Source organism: Aplidium turbinatum, chromosome 17 (genome assembly GCF_918807975.1).
Source record: "Aplidium turbinatum chromosome 17, kaAplTurb1.1, whole genome shotgun sequence".
NCBI lineage: Eukaryota > Metazoa > Chordata > Ascidiacea > Aplousobranchia > Polyclinidae > Aplidium > Aplidium turbinatum.
Genome location: NC_137488.1, coordinates 21546559 through 21568686, shown reverse-complemented (window position 1 = coordinate 21568686; position 22128 = coordinate 21546559). Strand labels below are relative to the sequence as shown.

The following is a 22128-nucleotide window of genomic DNA, read 5'->3' as shown; positions in this document are numbered from 1 at the left end:
GTAGCTTCAGATATTATAGTGCTATCCTTTAGTTTATTCGCAAGTTCTAACAGTTCTCCAAAGTTGCCCTCTAACTCCGCCATATCAACCAAGGCCCGCTCTAGCAACGCTTCATCATGTACCATGGGGAGACCTCTCCTTAATTCTCCAACCCCCTGCAGCACCTCTCTTTTTTTGTGTCTGACGTCCCTGAGCACAGCTTCTGTACTGGAATCAGCATGGGTAAGGCTGCCATGAACCCCCTGAGGATACACCTGCCCAACGCCCGGGTGTTCCGCCGCACCACCCCCAGACGCAGCGCCCCCTGTCCCACTGCCAACGGGAAGCGTACGAGACACCGGATGGCCACCGTCACCTTCCATTTATCAATTTAAGAAATTACACTACTGTATACTACAGCCTACACACAGTAATATCGACACACGTAACGTAATGGACAGCGTAACCAACATTAATTAGTAACTTACCGCTCTCTGAGTTACGGTGGAGCAAGCCTTTTGACAAACAATACAGTATTTTACACAAGTTATTATACACAATTAGGCTACAGTAGAGTTCCAGTTTACAGCACAATCAAAGTTTATTAAAGTCCTTTCGTTGCAGGGAAGTGCTGACCACCCCTTCTGAAGTCTTCCTTGATTGAAGTTTAAATTTGTTAGTCTTTAAGTTAGTTCTTGTTCTTTTAATTCTGTCAATTTTCGTTATTTAGATACTTTATAACTTCTTTACTTCAGTTGTCGAAAGGTAATCAAGTTTTTATTTTTGGTTACATGAGTAGGTGCTCACTGCCTACCTACAATCCCTCCTCGGTCTGCCTGAATCATACTTGCAATTGTTTCTTGTTGTTTTTTGATTTATTGAGCGCGAGTTGGGATAAAAACTTGATTTTGTATAAACTTACAATGGCTTTAACACGACAACTTAAATCCGTGGTACACATTCATTTCTCTAGCTTGCTTTTTTCGATAATGAAAAGAAACTCAACACAAAGGCAGGCAAATACTCTCCAGAAACCACGGCTCCCGGCACGCGGCAAATGCGACAATCAGAAATTAAACGTCTTGGTCAGAAGGCGCGCCACGTAACGTATAACAGTGAAAGAACGCAAATTCAACGTTGCTTAATTCAACCAACCAAGTTACAAATTTCATCACAATTTCAATTCTAATCAAGAGGGCAATCGACCCGCCGGAACACTGTGATACAAATCAAATGTTACTGGCCTAAATTGTAAACATTCAAACATCAGGGATTTATGGCAAACAAAGGTAAAATAGTTTCGGTATATAAATTTTTAGTTTACTTATAGCCTACTCTTTGTGCACTGAGCTTATTAAATAACATCAATATGATGCACGTGTTGATTTTTTCATTGTGGTACCAATTCATATGTAGCCTATCACTTTCAATCGACTAAATAAATCGTGCTTACCTTGTCTGACGCCGAACTTGACGTGCTTGAGCTACTTATCCATTCGGGTAATTCTGATGGTCCAGGTATGTCGCCTTCCTCCTCGTGGAAGTCATGGGGAAATTTTGTAACTTAGCCGTTTTTCATTATTTTGTGCTTTTGAAACTGCTGATCGATCAACCAATAACATTTGAAAGATACCTTTAGGACCAATTTTTAGCGTTTGATCCATCAGATAAGCTCTTTCTTCCAATGGAATTTGGGCATTTGCAGCGAATACACAGAGAATGTGCTCTTCCTTGCAATCCAAGAGCTTGCAGTTGACTCGAGTATCCCTGCATGCCACAACTTCCAGCGAACAAATACATGCCCAGATTAGCTCTTGCTCGGCCTTTTGCGTGTATGCAGTTTATATTCTTAACCAATTTCAATAAATCTTTAATTTTTCTGTTGATGGCTTTGTTAGAAATCAAACGTAGGCGAGGATGATTTAGCTTACTGCCTGCCAGATGGCCTACTAATTAAATCCTCGCTGATGCGCAAAACAATACCCCAAATGTTTCATTTAGTTTTAGCATTGTTAAGGTGGTAGCCTACTAATAATATTGAATTAGTTGTTTATAAGTGCTAGGTTCCGTTTTGGCAAGCTCGCAAGGGCCTCTTCCATGATGCTGTTCACTTTGTCGTGTTAAACGCGGATTTTCTTTTGGCATGTTTCAATAAGAGTTTGTAAACAAGAAAGTTTATCACATACTAGCTGAAATTAAATAAGACTTAAAAAAAACTTTATTTAGATCAAATGATATCATTGGCTTGTCGAATCATTGCTCAAAACGATCTATTATATTCATAAGAAGCACATCTCCAATGCTGTAATGATAAGCTGATTAGGCTACTCAATCTAATGAATAGCCTATAAGTACATAGAGACACGTCAGGCTTATAACAAGCACTAGGCCTACAGTCTATCACTGAATTAAGTGCTTAATTTCAATTCGAGCTAAACAACAACTTTTTCACTGTTCAGGTCTCCTATTCTTATAAAATTCCGCTAAGTTACTGTGATTATGTAGGCCTACATCATCTATAAAGTATGGAGAAAGTCATCGCGCGTTTGCGGCTGTTATGACGACTTCCGCTAACGGCGCTACATATTCGCGATTTTCAAAAGAAACGCGGGGAGCAACTTTTAAGAATTTAATCGTATTTCCGCAAGCGATCGTTGCACTTTACTTATTTTTTTTACTTGCGAAAGATGTTCTTCACTTATTGGCAACTACCGGTACTTTATTCCATATCAAATTTTAAAATCGACCTGCCCTAATTGGTCACAGCGGTAAACCATAATCTCTTCTTGGGAAAATTTTAACATAAAGTTCCCTAATCCGTTCGTCTGTATATAATGACCGAAGAAACACACACTTGAACTTCTTTTCAAACAGTGTATTCCTGTAAAATTAGCCCGAGGCTACCGAAAACGAGGGGGTGCAACGCCTACACCACTTAAACTGTCACTACACAACAGATTACTTGGATAAAAGACGGAACCTTTGTCCAGCTAGCAAGCACTAAGCCAACAGTTAAAAGTGCGGCCAACTTTCAAACAATCATTTTACGAATGACCAGAATAGATAGCAATATCTCAAATTCACGTATGCAGTACTGTGACGCAATAATGAAAGACAATTATGAAGTCATTCCAACAGGTGTTTAAAGCTGATGTAATATTTCCTGTTTAAACAGGCCCAAACAAGTCCAAACAAGTTTGACACAAGTCTATGAACGATGGTGCAATTTTGGCACATTTTCTAGCAACTTCCATGACGTAATATTCAGTAGACTTGAACGGTTTTATATGACGTTTGATCTGTACAGAGATTGGCCGTAACATAGCGGCCCCTAGTTATGACAGTCTAACATGGCATAACTAAAAAAGAATTGAAGGACAATCGTGAGCCAATGAATAAAACACACGATACACAAATTTTTTTGAATCACTCACGTTTAAGTTAATACGCAAATACAAAGGGCATGCAAAGAATGAACAGCAATAAGAATAAACACGACGATACATGAAATTGGTACCATAGGTACACGCTAAATGACGCTATATACAATTGTTGCGATAATAACCGACTGTTCCGGGCTCAGACAAGTATCGGCCACCGCAGACAAAACCAGGCTCAAACCATAACACTTAGGTGTTCTTTACGGGGGCGAGGCACGAAATATCCCTCAACACGTAGTCTACTTTCACTTTCCCCGTACTCTCATCATAGTTGCAGACGGCAACTTTGGCTCTACGAACCACAGGCTTCCCTTTCCTAATTTGTGGAACTACCTCATGCACCCTCCCAAGTTGATACTTCCCACGTTTACCAATGTCCTGGAGAGAACCTACCACTACAAGTTGACCAGGCTCCAAATTCTCGGCCATTTTTAGCCATTTTTTCCGGCCCTGAAGACCTGGCAAGTAAAAATCGATCCATTTACTCCAAAACTGCTGAGAAAGTGACAAATTGAACCGATAATCCCTTCTTAATTGGTCACGATCATGTGGTTGCCCAACAGCACAGTATGGGTCTAAGTATGGGGTCAAAAGTGAGGCAGGGGTGATGACAGTAAAATCCCTAGGGTCGTCACTCAAAGGTACCAAAGGGCGTTCGTTCACGATCCGAACGGCACTACTGGTGTACGTAAGCAGTTCAATAAAATTGGGCTTACGTATTGAAGAGTCCAAAATGTGAAAAAATGCAATTTTAAATTGTTTTACCATTGCTTCCCAGGCGCCACCTTGCGCCGGAGCATATGGAGGTATAAATACCCAGTTTATCTCTCTCTGTCTCAGGGCGTTGTGAAATTCAGCTGATTCTATCAACTCGGGTAACTTCTTAGATGCTGCCTGAAAGGTACTTCCATTATCGGAATAGATAGCATTAACCTGCCCACGTAAATCTGTAAACCTTGTAAAGGCAAGTAAAAAATCACTCAGCGACAATGACGTAACCAGCTCAACATGAATAGCGCGAGATGCCATACATGTGAATAAGAGTCCCCAAGCTTTTTTGTGACTCCTACCTTCAACAAAGGTCAATGGTCCAAGATAGTCCAAGCCGCAATCAAAAAAGGGTTTCCTATGGGCAGTTGTGCGAGACAAAGGTAAATCAGACATGAGCTGCCTTATAGGCCGAGCTTTCTCAATCGCACATACACCACAATCATTAAGATACCTCTTCACGGAAGCATTACCATTAGCGATCCAAAACTTCTGTCGCGTAGACAACAAAGTGTGCTGTACTCCACAGTGCGCATTTCGATTATGATGCGACAGTACAACAAGCCTAGTGAAGGGGTGCTTCGAAGGCAAAACAATCGGATGCTTTGCTTCTAGAGAAATCTCGGGAGAATTACTTAAGCGCCCTTCAATGCGGATTACACCAGCATCATCTACACAAGGTCTGTACTTTTTAAGTGAACGCAATTCTTTCAAGCGTTTCTTCTCACGTTGCGAAGCGCCAACACTACCCCGCTTTATCACTTCCTCAAGTGCATCCGGCGATCGTTTGGTCATTAAATGTAACACATCGCCATACACGCTTTTCTGAACAAACTTCACAGTTAAGTCTAAGGCTTTATTAAGATAAGAGGCGTCCAGTTTTGGCTTCATAAAGCTACGCTTTTTCGTTTTACAGCACAAAAATTCAACAAAAGCAACCAAATAAGCGATTCTCTTTTTCATAACATACAAAGAAGGTGCGGCCTCGATCAATCTGTGAAGGCCACCCTGTCCAACGTCAAGCGACCCCTCTTCGTCACGAAGATATAGGCTATGGACAGGTACTGGAGTGGGGTTTTCTACAGATGGAATTTCTTCACACTGATAGAGAAGACTAGAACCATTTAACCACAACTCTCGAAACTCTTTCTTTGTAATAAGATTTGGCCTTGTGCCAACATCAGCTGGGTTCATATCGGTAGGGCAAAAACGCCAATCCTGGGCTCCAGACAACAATAAAATATGCTCAACTCGACGCGTAATAAACTTATTCAAACGTAAATCAGGGTTCTTAACCCACTGCAACACAGTCCGAGAATCACACCAAAAATACTTACTGCAGTCGGGCATCTTCAATGCCTCGTAGGCCTGCTTCACGAGTCTTGCTGTATTTAAAGCGGCAACAAGCTCTTTCCTAGCTATCGGCCAAGAAAACTGATTTTTTACAACAATGGTAGATTTACCCAGAACGAAAGACACGCTCGGAACTCTGTTAACCAGTCTACGTAAGTAAACAACAGAAGAGAAAGCTTGATTCGAAGCATCACTAAACCCATGCAATTGATATGAAACAATATCATCAGGACTGCACACACCAGAGTTTGCAAAATACCATCTCGGTAACGAAAAATCCTTAAGCAGGTCCAAAGAGCGAAGCCACGACTCCCACTCTTTAACAAAGCTATCAGGGACCTCGGTGTCCCAATCAAACTTGTCTATCGCCAATTGCTGAAGTATAAGGCGTGCTTTTAGAAAAAATGGCGCTCCAAAGCCTAGCGGATCAAAATTTTGTCCAAGCTGACTGAGCATACTTCGGCGCGTGTGTTTAGTTAAGGGCTTTAAGGAACATGCGATACGCATCTCGTCAGACTCGGTTTGCCACACACAACCCAATGTCTTCGCTGATGGCAAAGTCATATTTTCAGTCTGAAAGTCAATGTCACGAATCAAAGGTGAAAGCATCTCATTATCCAAATTTGACAAGACAATCATAGCCTCCTTGTTAGCACTCCACTTAACAAGTTTAAACCCACGGCTATCAAACAAAGCAATTGATTCATGAGTGATTTGCTGAGCTTCCTCTAAGCTATCAGCCGAAAATATAAAATCATCCATGTACATATTATCTGCAATATTGCAGAGAGTTAGTTCACCAGCACTGCTGGGGTTCTGCTCGACCATTTTCTTTATAGCCAAGCAAGCGATATATGGGCTACTCTTTATTCCCCAAGGGTGTACACAAAAACGAAATGGTACAATCTTTCCACTTTCAAGGTCATCATCTTCAAACCACAATATACGAAACAAATCCCTTTGCGACTCAGGTAACATTATTTGAAAGAAGCATTTAGTCACATCAGCCATGAGACCAAATCTACCAAGCCGAAATCTAGCCAAGACATCTACCAGAGGGTTTAACAAGTCAGGACACGAAAACATTACATCATTAACACAAGTTCCTCGAAATTCAGACTTGCCATCGTAAACAATGCGCTTTTTTAATTGTGACGTCACAAAGTATGGTAAATACCATTCAAATCCCTTGACATTTCCTGCTTCACCAGCACGCTCAATATAGCCATTAGATTTAAGATCTTTCATGGTGTCAGTAAGGAAATCACGAAGTTCAGGTTGTTTTAAAGCCTTCTTTCTTAAAGCAGCAGCTCTATCTGACGCCAACACAAAATTGTTAGGTAGATCAATATCTTCCTTCAACGGAACAGGTATCTCAAATCGACCATCTTTCAACTCAATATTCGGTTCGACAAGTTCTCTAGCCAAAATATCATTGCGAGACAATTCACAGGTTTCATTTTGCAAAGTCAAATCCTGAATGACTTTATTCAGGTCTGCTATTTCCATATCACGAGACTCAATTTTACGCTGAAAGCCAGAGATGACATCCGACTCTGAAGACGTCTGCACTCTGCACACTTTAGCAACGCTTTCAACTAAGGGTGACTTACCACCACAAGCCAACCAACCGAGAGGAGTGAGTAAAGCATGCGGTTCACTGCGATTTTCACCAACACGTTCTTCTTTTGCCCACATCAAATAAGCGTTGTCGTTTCCAATCAGTACATCTACAGTACTACAATCATTCAAATGAAACATATTCACGTCATGAAAATGACGGAAACTACTTAAATCCTGCTTATGTGGTAAAGTCTTAACATCGTCAGCCCAAGCTGGGTTAACCACCGAAGTTATATCACAAAACAGTTCATTCGTCTCTAACGACTGAATGTTGAGTTTAACAAGTTCAGCACAAGTAGGTTTCTGACCAGCCAGAGTATCCATTTTAAACGACGCTTTATCATACGGTTTAAGACCAAGTTCGCACACCAAATCACTCGAAACAAACGTCAACTGCGAACCAGGATCATGCTGACAATACACCAACTTCGATTTGCCAGTCATTGGATTCAAAACACGAGCAGCAGTAACGCGGTTAAAGGCTGCTTTAACATTTCCAATCTTAACATTACGGACAGGAACTCTGGCACCAGCATCATCTTTACCGACCAAATCCAGAGAATCACGTGACGTCACATAAAAATCATGCAGAAGAAAATAGTGTTTCCTATCGTTGGTAGGTCCACACTTACGACAGTTGTTTGCATGATTACAGTCCCTAACCATATGCTGGCGCAAACAATTCAAGCATTTGCCAGCTTTCACAATGACATCTCTCCGATCTTTAGGTGTCAAGCGCAAAAATTCTTTACAATTAGACAAAAAATGATATTCAACTTGACCACGTGACGAACAACAAATACATGCCGGCAGGTCTTTTCGTCTAGCCTCACCACCGCGCGGTGCGCCAACAGCAGTCGAGTACTGCGAACTTCCTGACATGACATTATCATGGGGTTTTACAGACGTCTGCCTAACCGGACATGAAGGCAATTTTCCTTTGCCAAACTTTTTAAAATGCTGCGACTCACCAGAATCGCCCATTAGCATAATGCTAAAATCAGTCGACTTGCGCGTTTCCTCCCGTACTACAAAATCAAACAAACTCTGAAAAGTAGGTTCCTCAGTGCTACCATACTGATCACCTAAAAAGTCAAGATAACGCTGCTTAGCGTCAAACGGAAGTCGCTTAGCCAAATCCAAAACAAAACGTCCTTCTAATTTATCACGCTGACCATAAGCTTTCGCGTAAAGCAAACACTGCGACAATTCATCTTTAAACTCTTTCAAATCACTGGAAGAGATAGAAGTCAATTTGCTACCATAGCGATACTTTCTAATTTCTGGTTCTGCGAAAAGACCTCCACGAACTCCAAAACGTTGGGACAAGCGAGCTAATGACATTTCTATCCTGTCTTCCTCTGACAAGCCAGGAGTGTCGGAAACCAAATTAGCAATCGTTTGTGCAGCTGTTCTAACACAAGCTGCTTGCAACAAAGTCAAACGAGTTCCCTTAAAGGGCGAAGCTGCCATCAAGGCCATAACACGATTTTTAAAGAAGACAAATGGCATATTGTTACCATCGTAACCAATCAAGGCCGCCTTATCGAAGAACGTCCTACTATTTTGGTATTCAAAAAAGCAATCCTGCTGTTGAGAACTCGATTTAGCGGGAGAAGACAAGCTATATCCCTTAAGGGGCTGAGTGGGCTCAGTCACATGCACAGCCCGATCACGATCCTCAAACACGTTAAAATCAGGAGACACGATACGCCTCTCACAACCACCCAAATTACGTGTAGCTGGGCGATCAGCAACTAGCGGCTCAGAAAACTTTGAAGGGGGCAAAGCATTACTGCTAATGGCGGCCCCGTGACCTGTACGCTCTGGGGGAGGAGTTCGGTTGTAATTTGCAGACCTTGGCTCTACAGCCTTCGGAAGACCCTTAGCCGCGGCCCTGAGACCTCCTGAAACAGCTGGAAAACATGTGGATTGTACAGGTCCACTTACAGATTGAACAGGCGTCTGGAAAAGGTTAGGTAAATTAAACTGCGATTGATGTTCACTTCTGGAATGCCTAGAAGAGCCTTTCCTAGAGCTACGCCGGGAGCCCAACTCAGAACGATATTCAGCTAAAACTGCCTCTTTACGTTGTTCGGCCCTCAACTGAGCGTCTTTGAGTGCGAACTCAGCAGCTCTAGCTTCGGCTTTCGCGGCGGCCTCAGCAGCTCTCGCTTCGGCCTCAGCAGCTCTCGCGTCGGCCTCAGCTCTCGCGGCAGCCTCAGCTCGTATGGCTTCAGCTCTTGCGATGGCCTCAGCAGCTCTTGCTTCGGCCTCAGCTTGGATCTGGAGCTCCTCTCGTCTTAACTGTAGGTTAATTTGTGCAACTATTCGTGACGAGCTCTCAGACATTCTAGTGCTTACATTTGAGGCGCTATCCTCAGAATGTATGTCAGCATCCAACATATCTGAGAACTCACTTTCTTTTTGTTCGAAGTTATTTTTTAACGAGTTAAATTCGGGATCTACCCTATCACGAAGTTCTGCTAAGATTGCAGAGTTAAAAATTTTACTCAAGAGAGCATGGAAATGCCGTAATTCCTCTTCTAAAGTAGATAACTTAGATCTAAAAATTAACAGTTCCTGCTTATCACTCAAAGAACCTAGGGCTACAGAAAGTTTCCCAATTTGAGTCAAAATATCCCGTCTAAGATGCCGGGCCTCTCGAACTGATTTAGCCTCATCGTTAATGGGCCCCTCCCCAGAATGGCCTGCCCGACCGCAAAGAACATCATCAGGCTTAAACTCAGTCGAGTCGACGGCGGTCGAGTCCCTGTCACCACCAAGTGTAGACATATTAAATGTTAGGGCTAAATTTAACAATTAAAAAATTAAGTTACACAAACACACAAAATTACAGTAGTTATAAAAAACTTAACTGCAAAGACCGTAAAAATACAAAAAAGAATTTAAATGCACGATACCGTAGCTGTACGAGTATGTGAAGTCCAAACGTCCACAAAACTTGCTTGGATTCTTCCACTTGAATCTTCAAGCACAGATGGATTGCCTTTAATCTTCTTTCTTGCCAATAAATGTCAAAGTTATTTTTCTTCTGTACCAAACTGAGAAGAAATGTCTTTACTTTTCTTTACTTCTTTAGACTACCAACCAATAAGATCTTCTTTTATTATTTCTTTGCTTCTAAGTGCTTCTTGGCCTACCAACTAACTCACTTCGTCTTTTATTTTTTATGCTTCTAAGTGCTTCTTGGCCTACCAGCTAACAAAAACGTCTTTTATTTTTTATGGTCACAGCGGTAAACCATAATCTCTTCTTGGGAAAATTTTAACATAAAGTTCCCTAATCCGTTCGTCTGTATATAATGACCGAAGAAACACACACTTGAACTTCTTTTCAAACAGTGTATTCCTGTAAAATTAGCCCGAGGCTACCGAAAACGAGGGGGTGCAACGCCTACACCACTTAAACTGTCACTACACAACAGATTACTTGGATAAAAGACGGAACCTTTGTCCAGCTAGCAAGCACTAAGCCAACAGTTAAAAGTGCGGCCAACTTTCAAACAATCATTTTACGAATGACCAGAATAGATAGCAATATCTCAAATTCACGTATGCAGTACTGTGACGCAATAATGAAAGACAATTATGAAGTCATTCCAACAGGTGTTTAAAGCTGATGTAATATTTCCTGTTTAAACAGGCCCAAACAAGTCCAAACAAGTTTGACACAAGTCTATGAACGATGGTGCAATTTTGGCACATTTTCTAGCAACTTCCATGACGTAATATTCAGTAGACTTGAACGGTTTTATATGACGTTTGATCTGTACAGAGATTGGCCGTAACACTAATACTTAATCCCTTTATCTTGATAAGTCTTCGCCATTTGAGAACCATAGCTACGGTTTAGGCTTTTTAAAATTTCAGCGAAGTCACTCTGAAAGGCTTTCATCAGACCAACGACGTGCGCTTGACGCCGTGTAGCTACTAAATATGATGATGATGATTGTTAAAAATTTAAATTCTATGGACTTTTTGTGTCTGATGCAAATAAATAATAAAAAAATAATCCGCCGCATAACTGATTAACTTCCACCGAAAGAGGTCGTGTGGCTTCTTGCGTCACAATGCTCTGGGCACGAGTCGGAAAACTTCTACACTAACGCGTAACGCTACTATTTTCTGATGTGCAAAGTTTCACTAGGCTTTTTTCTTTAGGTTTATTTTTGCGTGTCATGTGAGCTAAAGTGACGAAAAGAATAAACAAAACATTAGAAAAAGTACAATTATTTTTTCCCCTCTCCGTGATGCGGTCGCCTCTCCAAAATAGTATCAGTATTCCACGAGACCACGGCAGGCTCGGAGTTATAATCAGCGCAGTCAAGGCCATTCAAACATATGCGCATGATTAGAGCTTCAATAACATCGATCTTCAAAGACGTGCGCCAATCTCCACGAGATCACTGCTTGTCGTTAAGATACGTGATACCGAGATCTATTCCGTGTCTTTTCTCCAGACCGGCTAGTTGAGGGAAAAGCGTAAATGCGAGCTCTTCTTTAGCGATAAAATATGCGATTTCAAACAACCTCTTAATTTTGATTTTTTTTTTTGTCACTTATATTGTCGATGGCCTTGATGACCGGAAATTGATGGCTTGGGGTAAACGATGTGTTGTGATCTTTGACAGAGCTAATCCTTACATTCGTTGTTCCTTTCATATATGCGTCTATCACCACTAAAATTCCTAGTAGTAGGTTCATCGCCCTCATTCTCACTTTCAGAAATTTTCCTGGGCCTCTTCTTTCTTACTGTAATACCAAAACTTAAGTTTTGCGGCATCTTGCTGTAGTAGCCTATACTCTTATAATCTAACTTTGTAACCAACCTTGCATTATCAATATTACTCGGAGATCAAAGCCAGACATTGTGACATAAGACTTGAACTAAGTTGCGCGTGATTAATGTAGAAGTACCGGCAGGGGCTCCGGACACTTCCTGAGAGTGGAGGGGTAATTTAAGCAGGGGCGGGAACGATGTTTTGACATCGACAGGGGCTTATTGGATTATCAAATCACATATATTTTTTATATGAATATTAGTTTTGTGTTTTGAATGGGTCCCCTCATGGGTAGGCCTATGCCCTTTTTTAGAACAACAAAATTTTCATTTTTTTGCGTTCAGGGGGCCAATAAAATGTTTAAATTTGCGTGTTAAGGTCAATTTTGCATAAAATATTTTTTTTATATTTTGAAGTTGGTATTTCTTATATGAAGTTGGTATTTCTTAATGTCTATGATGTCATGCACAATAGCAATGCATTCATCCTAAGTTTGCTGCCCTAGTCTCTGCAGATTTCAAGATCAGAAATGGTATTGTATGTTAATGTAAAGCTGTAAGCACAGTAGCACACATATGCAATGCTATGTCAGCCATTAGATACAAGTTTTTTGTTTTCAACAGCTATAAACTTTTCCTCAAATTAGGGCAGAATTCCATATCTGATAACGCTATTGAGGCTATATTTACACTATGTAGTGTTTTAGCATTTTACAGCATTTTATCTTTGTGTATAACTACTGTGTATCTGTGAATTTAAAGTTATATTTGCAATAGTGCATTGTTTGTGAAATAATGGAGTGTTAATACTTTAACCTAATTTATCCTTTGTAAGAACGCGCATAGCAAATTTTGCTTGTGATTAGTGAGATATCACGCAACATGTCGCGCTAGGGGGCCCGGCAGGGCTCTTGGAGGCCCTGCTTACAATAATAGCCTTCCCCTGTGCAAACCTATATTTCCTTTTTTCCCAATGCAGTCCAAAAACATTTTTCTATTCAACGGCTCATGCAGGGCCAGCGCAAGGTTATTTTGCCTTGGCAAGCTTCAGTTGTTGCGCCCGATTTCATGTCAACTTTTGATGTTTATTTTTTAACTGTTATGTGATATATGTTATGACTTTTACGAGAATCTGCAACTCAGATCATTGTTTATTAAATTAATGTTATAGAATAGAGATCATCATCATCATCGGCCATGCCTGAATAAGGCGTCGGCTACCATGAGTCTCCACAACGATCGATTGTCCATATTTCTTATTAGGTTTTCAAAATTTTGGTTTGTCAATGTTAAAAGATTTTTGAAGATTTCCAAACGTGGACGCCCCCGGTGCCTCCGACCAGGCAGTCGCCCCATCATTGCCGAGTGTTCAATTCCGCGTTTGCGGTAGACATGCCCGATAAATGTCATTTGCCTTTTTTTGATGGTTGTGATGAGGACGCCAGGGGTGCACCCAGAGCGTCTCCACACTTCTTTGATAGTGATCTTATCCATCCAGTTAGTTCCCATCATTCTTCGAATGAACCAAATTTCAGCACTGTTGATCTTCTTCTCTATCTGCGGGAATACAGTCCAGGATTCACAGCCATATAGCAGAACTGACCAAATGTAGGCCTAAGACACATGTAAAATTCTTATTCTTGTGTCTAGAGAGATTGAGTTAGATTTCAGTATTTTGATGAAAGCTTGTTTGGATTGTGCAATTCTTGATTTTATGTTGCTCCAGCATCGACCATTCGAAGTGATTATAGAACCCACATAGTGGAAACTATTTACTTGTGAAACTGTTGTATTCTGTAGGCTATTTTGATTGTGCATACTGGAGTTATTTCCTTTGATGAGATGGTCATGCAGAAGGTTTTCGTTGCATTCAAATTAGCCTAAGTCCAAGGTTCTCACTTTGCTTAATGACCATAGCGAGTAAATTTTGTAAACTGAAGTTTGATGTGGCGATTAGTAGGCTACTGTGTCGTCTGCGCATCTTCAGTTGTTGAAGTGTTGTCCGCCTACAGAGACGCCTTCTTCTTCATCTAGATGTCGCAAGATCATTTCGCCGTAAAGATCAGGTGAGACTACACACCCCTGTCTAACGCCTTTCCGAATTTGTGTCCACTTGCTCAGCTCGCCATCTATCCGGACTGCTGCTGATTGATCCCAGTAGAGATTTTTGAGAAGTCGAAGGTCTTTACCATCTGTGTCTAAGCTGTTAATGGATAACAGTTAAAAAATAAATGAGTCCCCTGCTCGTGGCTAATCTAATCCAAAGTTGGAGCAGGTAGCAGACGTGACTACTGCATGATGAGACGCCCGCTCATACACATTGATTGATTGATTGATTGGTTTATTTTGTTGTGCAATATTATAACAGCAAAATCATTAAATGATGCAGCACGCTTAACGAACACAATTGAAACAAAGAAAAATAACAAATGTAGACTGCATCTTTGAAGTAAATCACAACGGGAAGCTGCGAAGTGACCATGACGGTCTTCGAGTCAAGCAGCCACCCTCAGCCAAGTCGATGATAAACATCTAATAAACATTACACTAAATTATCTACACTTGCAACAAAGAGTCAAGACAGAAACAAACTTGCATCCATAATATGTCAAAATGTCAAGTTCCAATATTAGGTGCTGATAGTCATAACGATTAAAAGCTTAAAGAGTATCGGTCCACATTAGTAAATTACACTGCATTCAACTTTAATATTTTGCAATTAGATAGTTTTTGTAAAGTTTTTTAAATAAGTCAAAAGATTTTTTTTTAATATCTAGTGGGATTGAGTTCCATATTTTTACTCCACTATACTTGATGCTTCGTTGAAGTTTTGTAGTAGCATACAAAGGTACGAAGTAATTATCATTTTTGATTGAACATCTAGTTGAGTGATTAAAGGGGTACTAAAGGAAAAACCTGACTTGGCGATTTTCCACGTTCTTTGTGTTTAACATGCTACCATAAAACGATTTTCAATAAAATTTTGCCCCATTGCGGTCTGACCACCATTGTGGGCGTGCTTTTGTTAGAGCTTTCAAAATGAGTTTGAGCCTGAGCAACGAAGCGTGCGACTGTGCAGTCTACGTCATAAAGGCTAGCAATCAACCGATCACGCAATAATTGTTACTGCGGGCGATTTGACTGTAGGCTATGTATGTATTTACATCAAAACAGCACATTTTAACATCAAAACAGCAGACAGTTTGCTCAAAACATCAGATTGGTAACGTGGCTTTTGTTATTGCTGGCCTTTATGACGTATTCTCGAGCAGTGTTTGCACGTTTTGGTCATTTTGAAAAAAATGAAAATAAATGAAACTCTGGACTTTGGGCCTTGCCAGCGCCATTGAAAACAAATTTTTTTCGGTAATTGTTTTTGAAATGTATTCTTGAATGTTCAGTTTACTCATTTTAATGCTTAATTCCGGTTTGAAATTTTCCTTTAGTATGCCTTTAAGAACGTTTGATGTTTTTTTTGAAGTAATTCGAAAAAGTACAGGGTAAAGCATTAGGCTATGGTTATATTTAAACATTAGTTTAGCAATCTCTAGTTTGTAAATGTCTTTTATTTTTAGAACTTTTACCTGCTTGAAGTATGGCGTAACGTGTTCTGACCACAACCCTCCAGCAACTATTTTTATTGCTTTGTTTTGCAACTTTTGTAGTTTCTCGATATACGCTTTGTATGTAGAGCCCCAAATGGCTATTCCATTCATAATATGTGGGTGCATGAGCGAATAATACAACTGCAGTCTAGCATTGAAAGGTAGAAAGTGTTTAAATTTCGACAAAATACCAACAGATCTAGCAAGTTTAGATCTAAGAGCATCAATGTGAGGTTCGAATGAGAGCTGTTTATCAATTATTATTCCAAGATACTTAGCGTGGTCGACGGTTTCTAGCTCAACAGCCCTATAGAGAACATGGAATTCATCAAATTTGTTGTAACCTTTTTTAGGAGGAATTACTAATAGATTGGATCAGGGATATCTATAACTACGGGATTGGAAACTGTATCCAGTACTATACATCAGTAGGGTCATCACATTACTACGACTACAGAAAGATTAACAAAATAAAATACCGACTAAAAGATATACAAAATTCGATTTTACAATAATAATACAAAATGTACACTCACATTAAAACTTAATTGATTATAAAAGTACATTTACGCTGCTAGAAAAAAAAAACGATGAATCCAAAAAATGAATGAATGCAACGAGTCCAAAAACCGCCTACCGTACTGTTGTTCTTTAGCATTTTGGCTACTGCAAATCGGATCAGAAGTAAATGAAGAGTGTTCAGCAATCAGTGAAACATGCTGTTGTATCATCAACTTGTTCACAGACCAATCTAGTACGAAACCAATCCGTTTACGATGTCATCAGAACTTAAACCAATAGTCATTCTGGAAATTTTTTAAGCACCAAACAAAATACAACATGACTGCACTAATGGAATACAAACAAATAAACAAACCACCCAGTAAACATTGATTGTTGGGGCAACATTGGCAAGAAGTTGGCCGCAACATTGGCAAGATGCAGACGCCAACGTTGGCAAGATGTTTTATGCACCATTTGGATGCATCTGACCAGCATTGGCCTCTGCATCTTGCCACCGTTGGCTTCTGCATCTTGCCAACATTGGATTATGCATCTTGCCAACGCTGGCTTCTACATCTTGCCAACGTTGGCTTCTGCATCTTTCCAACGTTGGCAAAATGTTTTATGCACCATTTGGATGCATCTGGCCAGCATTGGCGTCTGCATCTTGCCACCGTTGGCTTCTGCATCTTGCCAACATTGGATTATGCATCTTGCCAATGCTGGCTTCTGCATCTTGCCAACGTTGGCAAAATGTTTTATGCACCATTTGGATGCATCTGGCCAGCGTTGGCGTCTGCATCTTGCCAACGCTGGCTTCTGCATCTTGCCAACGATGGCTTCTGCATCTTGCCAATATTGGCTTCTGCATCTTGCCAACGTTGGCAAAATGTTTTATGCACCATTTGGATGCATCTGGCCAACGTCGACTTCTGCATCTAGCCAACGTTGGCATCTGTATCTGACCAACGTTGGCAAGATGGCTTGTGCACCATTTGCTTCATCCGGCGCCTAAATTCTGGTTGACGTTTACGCACCATGACGCTGCTTCATCTGACCCATTGACTATTGTGATGCCCGCGCTTTGACCAAGGTTGGCCATGCGAAGCAAGCTGGTGCATAAAACATTTGAATAGCATTGGCATCTACATTTGCCAAACGTCTCTGTACCTAAACCTCGCTGATCACCAAAAGTTTATTGTTGAACCTAGCTAATCCTTGGGCGAAAGAACAGCAGCAACATGGATTTATAAGCAACACTACTCCCTTTGTGACAAAGCAAAGTAACAGTCGAGCTTCGTATATTTTCACATTTATTAGAAACAAGCCACATCAAATCGTATTGATAGATGGAGATTCATTGCACATCATCAGCTTTTTCTTATGTATCTTTATCATTCTGAATTCCTGCGAATGAAACAAAAATATCTAATTCAAGAGGGCTGTTTGGCAACAGTGTAGGATTTTGATCAGTTGTCGTCCAGGATAATACGCAGTTAATTGACAATCTGCAATATCAATGTAATATCCCTTTCTCCAACGTGCGTGACAAAAAACTTATCATTCGATTCTGCGCCACGCAGAGCGATAATCAAGTTCCAATACATTCTGTGTGTACAGTAGTTATTCAACAACTAAAGCAAAACATTCGCTGTTGTCTTTCAAACATATAACAAGCTCACCAAAAGTTAGTTTTTGCCGTTTTCGGCCACCTTGCCTGTCCTTCCCATTTCGAAATCACTCTGAAACTCTTCCCCAATTTGCTGCACGGCAGCAGCTTTGTCGTGCGCCATCACCATGTCTAATCATGAAAGTAAAAAAAGAAGTGTTAAATCAGTATATAAATGCCGACCATCGACATAGCCTACTAACCACCATGTTCGTTGTTCACATCAATGCGAGTACACCACTAAAACATTTTCATACATTACTCAATATACTTCACAATTACATCATACATTAATCAAAAGAGCAAAATGGCATAGTTATGACATAATCATTTAGTCATAGTAGAAACATTTATCCGTACTCACCAAGAACAACATTTTTCAGATTCTTTTTTAAACAATCAAACGAGTGCTTAGACTTCACGATGTTTTTTTCTTTCTTTGTTCTCGACATGACTTGAACTGTGTTGTGTTCGATAATAATAGTTGGAATAAGTCCACTGATACAATCGCTTGCATTTTTGCCAACAACTTGACTTAAATTTGCCACCTGCAAAATGTAAATCGAATGTAATGACAGGGGTTTCATCCATCATATTAAAAAGCTTCAGCACTTGTTACAGAAATTTTCGACTGTTACAAATGACAGCCAACGTTTAAAGTTTATTTTGGGATTCCAGTCGTCTGTTGTGTTGCGTATGTAGGTCGCAGTGTAGGCTACTGTAGGCTATGTTGTCGCAATGGGCGCAAAATAAAACATGTTATTATTATTATTATTCAGTTGACGGCAATGAAAGCTACATTTGCAAATACTCTACAACCATCACAGACCAATCCACACGACATAAAAATACAAACACTTCAAGCAGTCAGGCAAACACTGCCGGAGCAGCAAAATCAAAGATTGAGTAAAACCCTACACATTTTGTGGGACATCACAAGCTCTGCTACTTTGCTGATATCTTCTTAGCACTCATCTATGAGCACTGGCACTAAATTTGTCACGAAAATATTTCATATGAAAGTTTTCCATTGGTCGATGAGTTTTATAACTTTCTTTAAATTGTGTAAACGTAGCCTAGTGACAAAAACGACTTTACACAATTATTTCAGGTTTAATGAATAAGACATTCACTTACCAGGTTTTCATAAACATTGTCGTAAGTCATTCCTATAGTTTCATTTTGATCATTTCTAAAACTTCTTTCGGCCGTAATATCGCAATTGAATTCGATTTTTTATATTTTCGATGCAAGAAGCGAAAATTCCTCTTAGCGCTGTTCACATAAGCATTGTGCTTTCGGCTCTCCACGTAATTGTGTATTGCGCACAACCGCCATGTTTGAACAGTCGAAGTGAATCGAGTGACGTCATAATCCCTTTAGCAAAGGATTAAGTCATGGCCTTTGTCTTCCTTCATCAAAAAAAACCAAGTTCTTCTGCTAAATTGCATCTCCTCACGTTGATATAACACATCGCCGCATTCTGAAGCTTTGTTGCCTATTCCACTTCAACGCGTCATATTGCCCAGTCAAAGTTTAAGTAGTGACGTCATAATGGAGTTTTCACAACAATTATTGTGCCTGCAGCATTGTTCTATGCACCGCGGAAGAAAAAACGATTCGCCGAATCGTTGAAAGTAAAAGTAGCGATCGTTTTGTGAAATCTCGCTTCGAGAAATTGAGGAGAGATTTCGACGCAACATGACTGCTCCTGAAGCTGGCCTATTGTGCAAGCTTTGCTACATTTAAAGTAAAGACGCCCCTTTGTTGGCGACACGAGAATCTAATCCACGTGGTCAAAATCAGACAGTGAGCGAGACTGCTCTCAGAACACAATCGATAAGTGATAGCGCATCAATCGATTTTTTTTTACATTGATTCAGCGTCTGCAGACAGGTCAGCAGCGCGGCGGCAGTGCAGCCGCAACTCAATGATCACATGATCACCACAATCATGCTGCTGTGTCGAGCGCTACCAAACATCAACAAGTGAATTCGATTAAGCTTACAAGTTGTTTTAAATTTTCTTAAACTGCACGCAAATTTTGAGGTTAGTCCTGAAAAAATGTTTTCAAAACTAACTTATTACAACACATTTTAGTATAGTTAAACTTGAAAATTAAAAAAGCTTTTGTTGAACACAAGAAAAAAATGAAGACCTGGTAACTTGAATTAGCAACCACGTTTTTAAGTTTATCGCTTGTTAGTTACCTTACCAACGTCTGCAGACGTTGAATCAATGTAAAAAGAACGGATTATGCTAGTTGGGTATTGGAGGCGCCAAAGCCTAAACTTTCTGGAAGTGCCCTCCGAATCACAAGACATTTATTGCACTAAATTATCTGAAGCAATTGAATATGAACAAACGATTTTATCATGGCGTTGTTGCTACAAGAATACGATATGCTAAAGAAACTGTGTTTCTCCGCTAAACCACATGAGTCATTTAGTTAAAGAGTCATTTTATTGTTGGCTATTAATATTTTCAAAGAATAAATCAAGTGAAACTGAAATGAAGTAGCCAACGTTGCAATTGTTTATTTTGTAGAAACGTGTCGGGCTAATGGAAAGTTTAAACTGTTTGGGTATCAAGCACGTCATCGCGTTCGCGTTTTGTTGCTCCTGCCTTTTTCTAGACCCCTGCTTCGTTTGGCATAAACAAACTAAAATGAAACTACTTTGTTGGCAAACTGTTGGCTACCCTTCTAACCAACGCTGGTCTTAAGTATTCATAGTATACTTGTACGGTATCAGAAAATAATAACAGCATTGATAGCCTATTATAAAAATGCAAAATTGTAGCAAAATGATGGTATACATTTGCATAATTTTAAAGAAAACACCGAAATTGTTATGAATTGGCACAACGCGGGCAATGCTTTTGACCGATGTTAGCCAACCACACAACTGTGTTTTGAAGCAACACCACATGAAAAGAGGTTTGTGTTAGTATTTTTAAAGTTTAAAACAAATAAACCTGAAATAAAATCTTTAAGACCTTTTTAAACGCATAAAAAGAAGTATTGAAATTGTTGGCGTAATGTTGGCAATGTTGGCAACATGTTGGACAAAATTGCCAGCCTTGTGCCAACATACCCAGCATATAGCCAACGCTGGCCCAGCAATCAATGTTTGCTGGGCAGGCAAGCGTAGTCCTTACAATTTACAGCAGGTGAATTGATTGTTACACTTTTGGTGGTTTGTTTAGCCTACTACTTGCTGCCCTTTGAGGTCAATTTATGTGATTATTTATCAAAGCAGTGCCCAAAGAAAAGTGACCCTACTGGTGTATAAAATGGTTTTGAGTTCCACAGAGTTTCCAATCCCGTAGTTATAGATATCCCTGGATTGGATTTAGAGGCATTAATGGTCAATTTGTTGGCATTAATCCAACCTTCTACAGCAGCTAATTCAGCATTAAGTTTGGTTTGCAATAAATTTAAGTTATCAGCTTTAACTATGAGACATGTATCTCAGCCGTCGTCGTTAGGACGACAACACCTCTGCTCACGGTGGAGGCGAGAGGTCATCAAGACACGGTGGTCTTTGGCGTTACATTTATTCTAAATCCAGGTATGGGAACGAAGATGTAGCCTAACACAGTAGCCTACCGGTAGGCATAAGCTAGTAACGGAATACAAAAACTAGAACATTGAACAGAAAACACCAGAACTAAAACCTAACAGCCTCTAAACCAGAAACTAATCAATCTATGCTGCACTACATTAATGAAATTACTTTTTATTCTGGTTAGTTCATAACCGTAGGAGATGGGGGTGGTCAGTGGTCACTCCCTGCTGAAAAATAAAACGTCGTAAATTTAGACAAAAATGTCAAGGTATTTGAGCAAATCAATGTTTCCATGATGTTTCGACATCTTGCCAGTTTAGGAACGTTACATAATTATTATAATTTATGAGATACATTCTTCTTCGTCGTATGAGCTGTTCTTCCGGACTATGTTTGGGCATGATGTCATCAGCCACTCGACAGTCTTGTCATCCAGGGCCTTCAGTTCAAGCGTTCCATGTGGTGGTTGATGGATTGGGCAGTCATGGATGACATGGTCTATAGTCTGGTCTGTGGCGCTACACTCGCATCCCGGTGAGGGAGCCAGGCCCCATCTGCACATGTCTGCTGGAAAGCGACCGACGCCGGTTCGTAGGCGGTTAAGCCGGACCCACGCAAGTCTTGCGAGGGACATTCCCGGAGGGTGGGGATCGACGTCGGGTAGGAAATCATGGAGTCAGGAGGTGTTGTTTTGCCACTCCATGTTCCATGAGTAGTTCGTCCAGTGTGCCGCACTTATCCGAGATCTTCAACGTTGTTCAGAAGCTGTCGTGCGGCGGGCACAAATGGGCGTCTTGATTTCAGTCGCTGCTGTC

The 22128-nt window shown here is 40.4% G+C and overlaps 1 protein-coding gene across 2 annotated transcripts; it reads right to left on the bottom strand.

Moving 5' to 3' along the window:
• Window positions 1-17371: 17371 nt before the first annotated feature.
• Window positions 17372-19041, bottom strand: LOC145786961 (uncharacterized). 2 transcript variants are annotated; one of them, XM_082598711.1, is made up of 4 exons: window positions 18882-19041; window positions 18109-18292; window positions 17758-17876; window positions 17372-17482 (listed from the first exon to the last, which is right to left on the bottom strand). In XM_082598711.1, exons 1-3 carry the CDS (start codon window positions 18909-18911, stop codon window positions 17764-17766), a joined length of 327 nt encoding a protein of 108 aa, XP_082454837.1. In that variant the 5' UTR covers window positions 18912-19041; the 3' UTR covers window positions 17372-17482; window positions 17758-17763. The 2 variants fall into 2 exon arrangements, with proteins under 2 accessions (XP_082454837.1, XP_082454836.1); XM_082598710.1 differs by lacking the exon at window positions 18882-19041 and having other exon boundaries at window positions 18109-18537.
• Between the last annotated feature and the right edge of the window lie 3087 nt (window positions 19042-22128).

What these genes read in the sequence shown, in the direction of transcription:
- LOC145786961 (XM_082598710.1), bottom strand. Translation starts at nt 18,331, where the DNA reads ATGAAACCCCTGTCATTACATTCGATTTACATTTTGCAGGTGGCAAAT. An exon ending in TCTGAAAAATGTTGTTCTTG is followed by an intron (nt 17,877 to 18,108) that starts GTGAGTACGGAT and finishes TTTCATGATTAG; the next exon opens with ACATGGTGATGGCGCACGAC.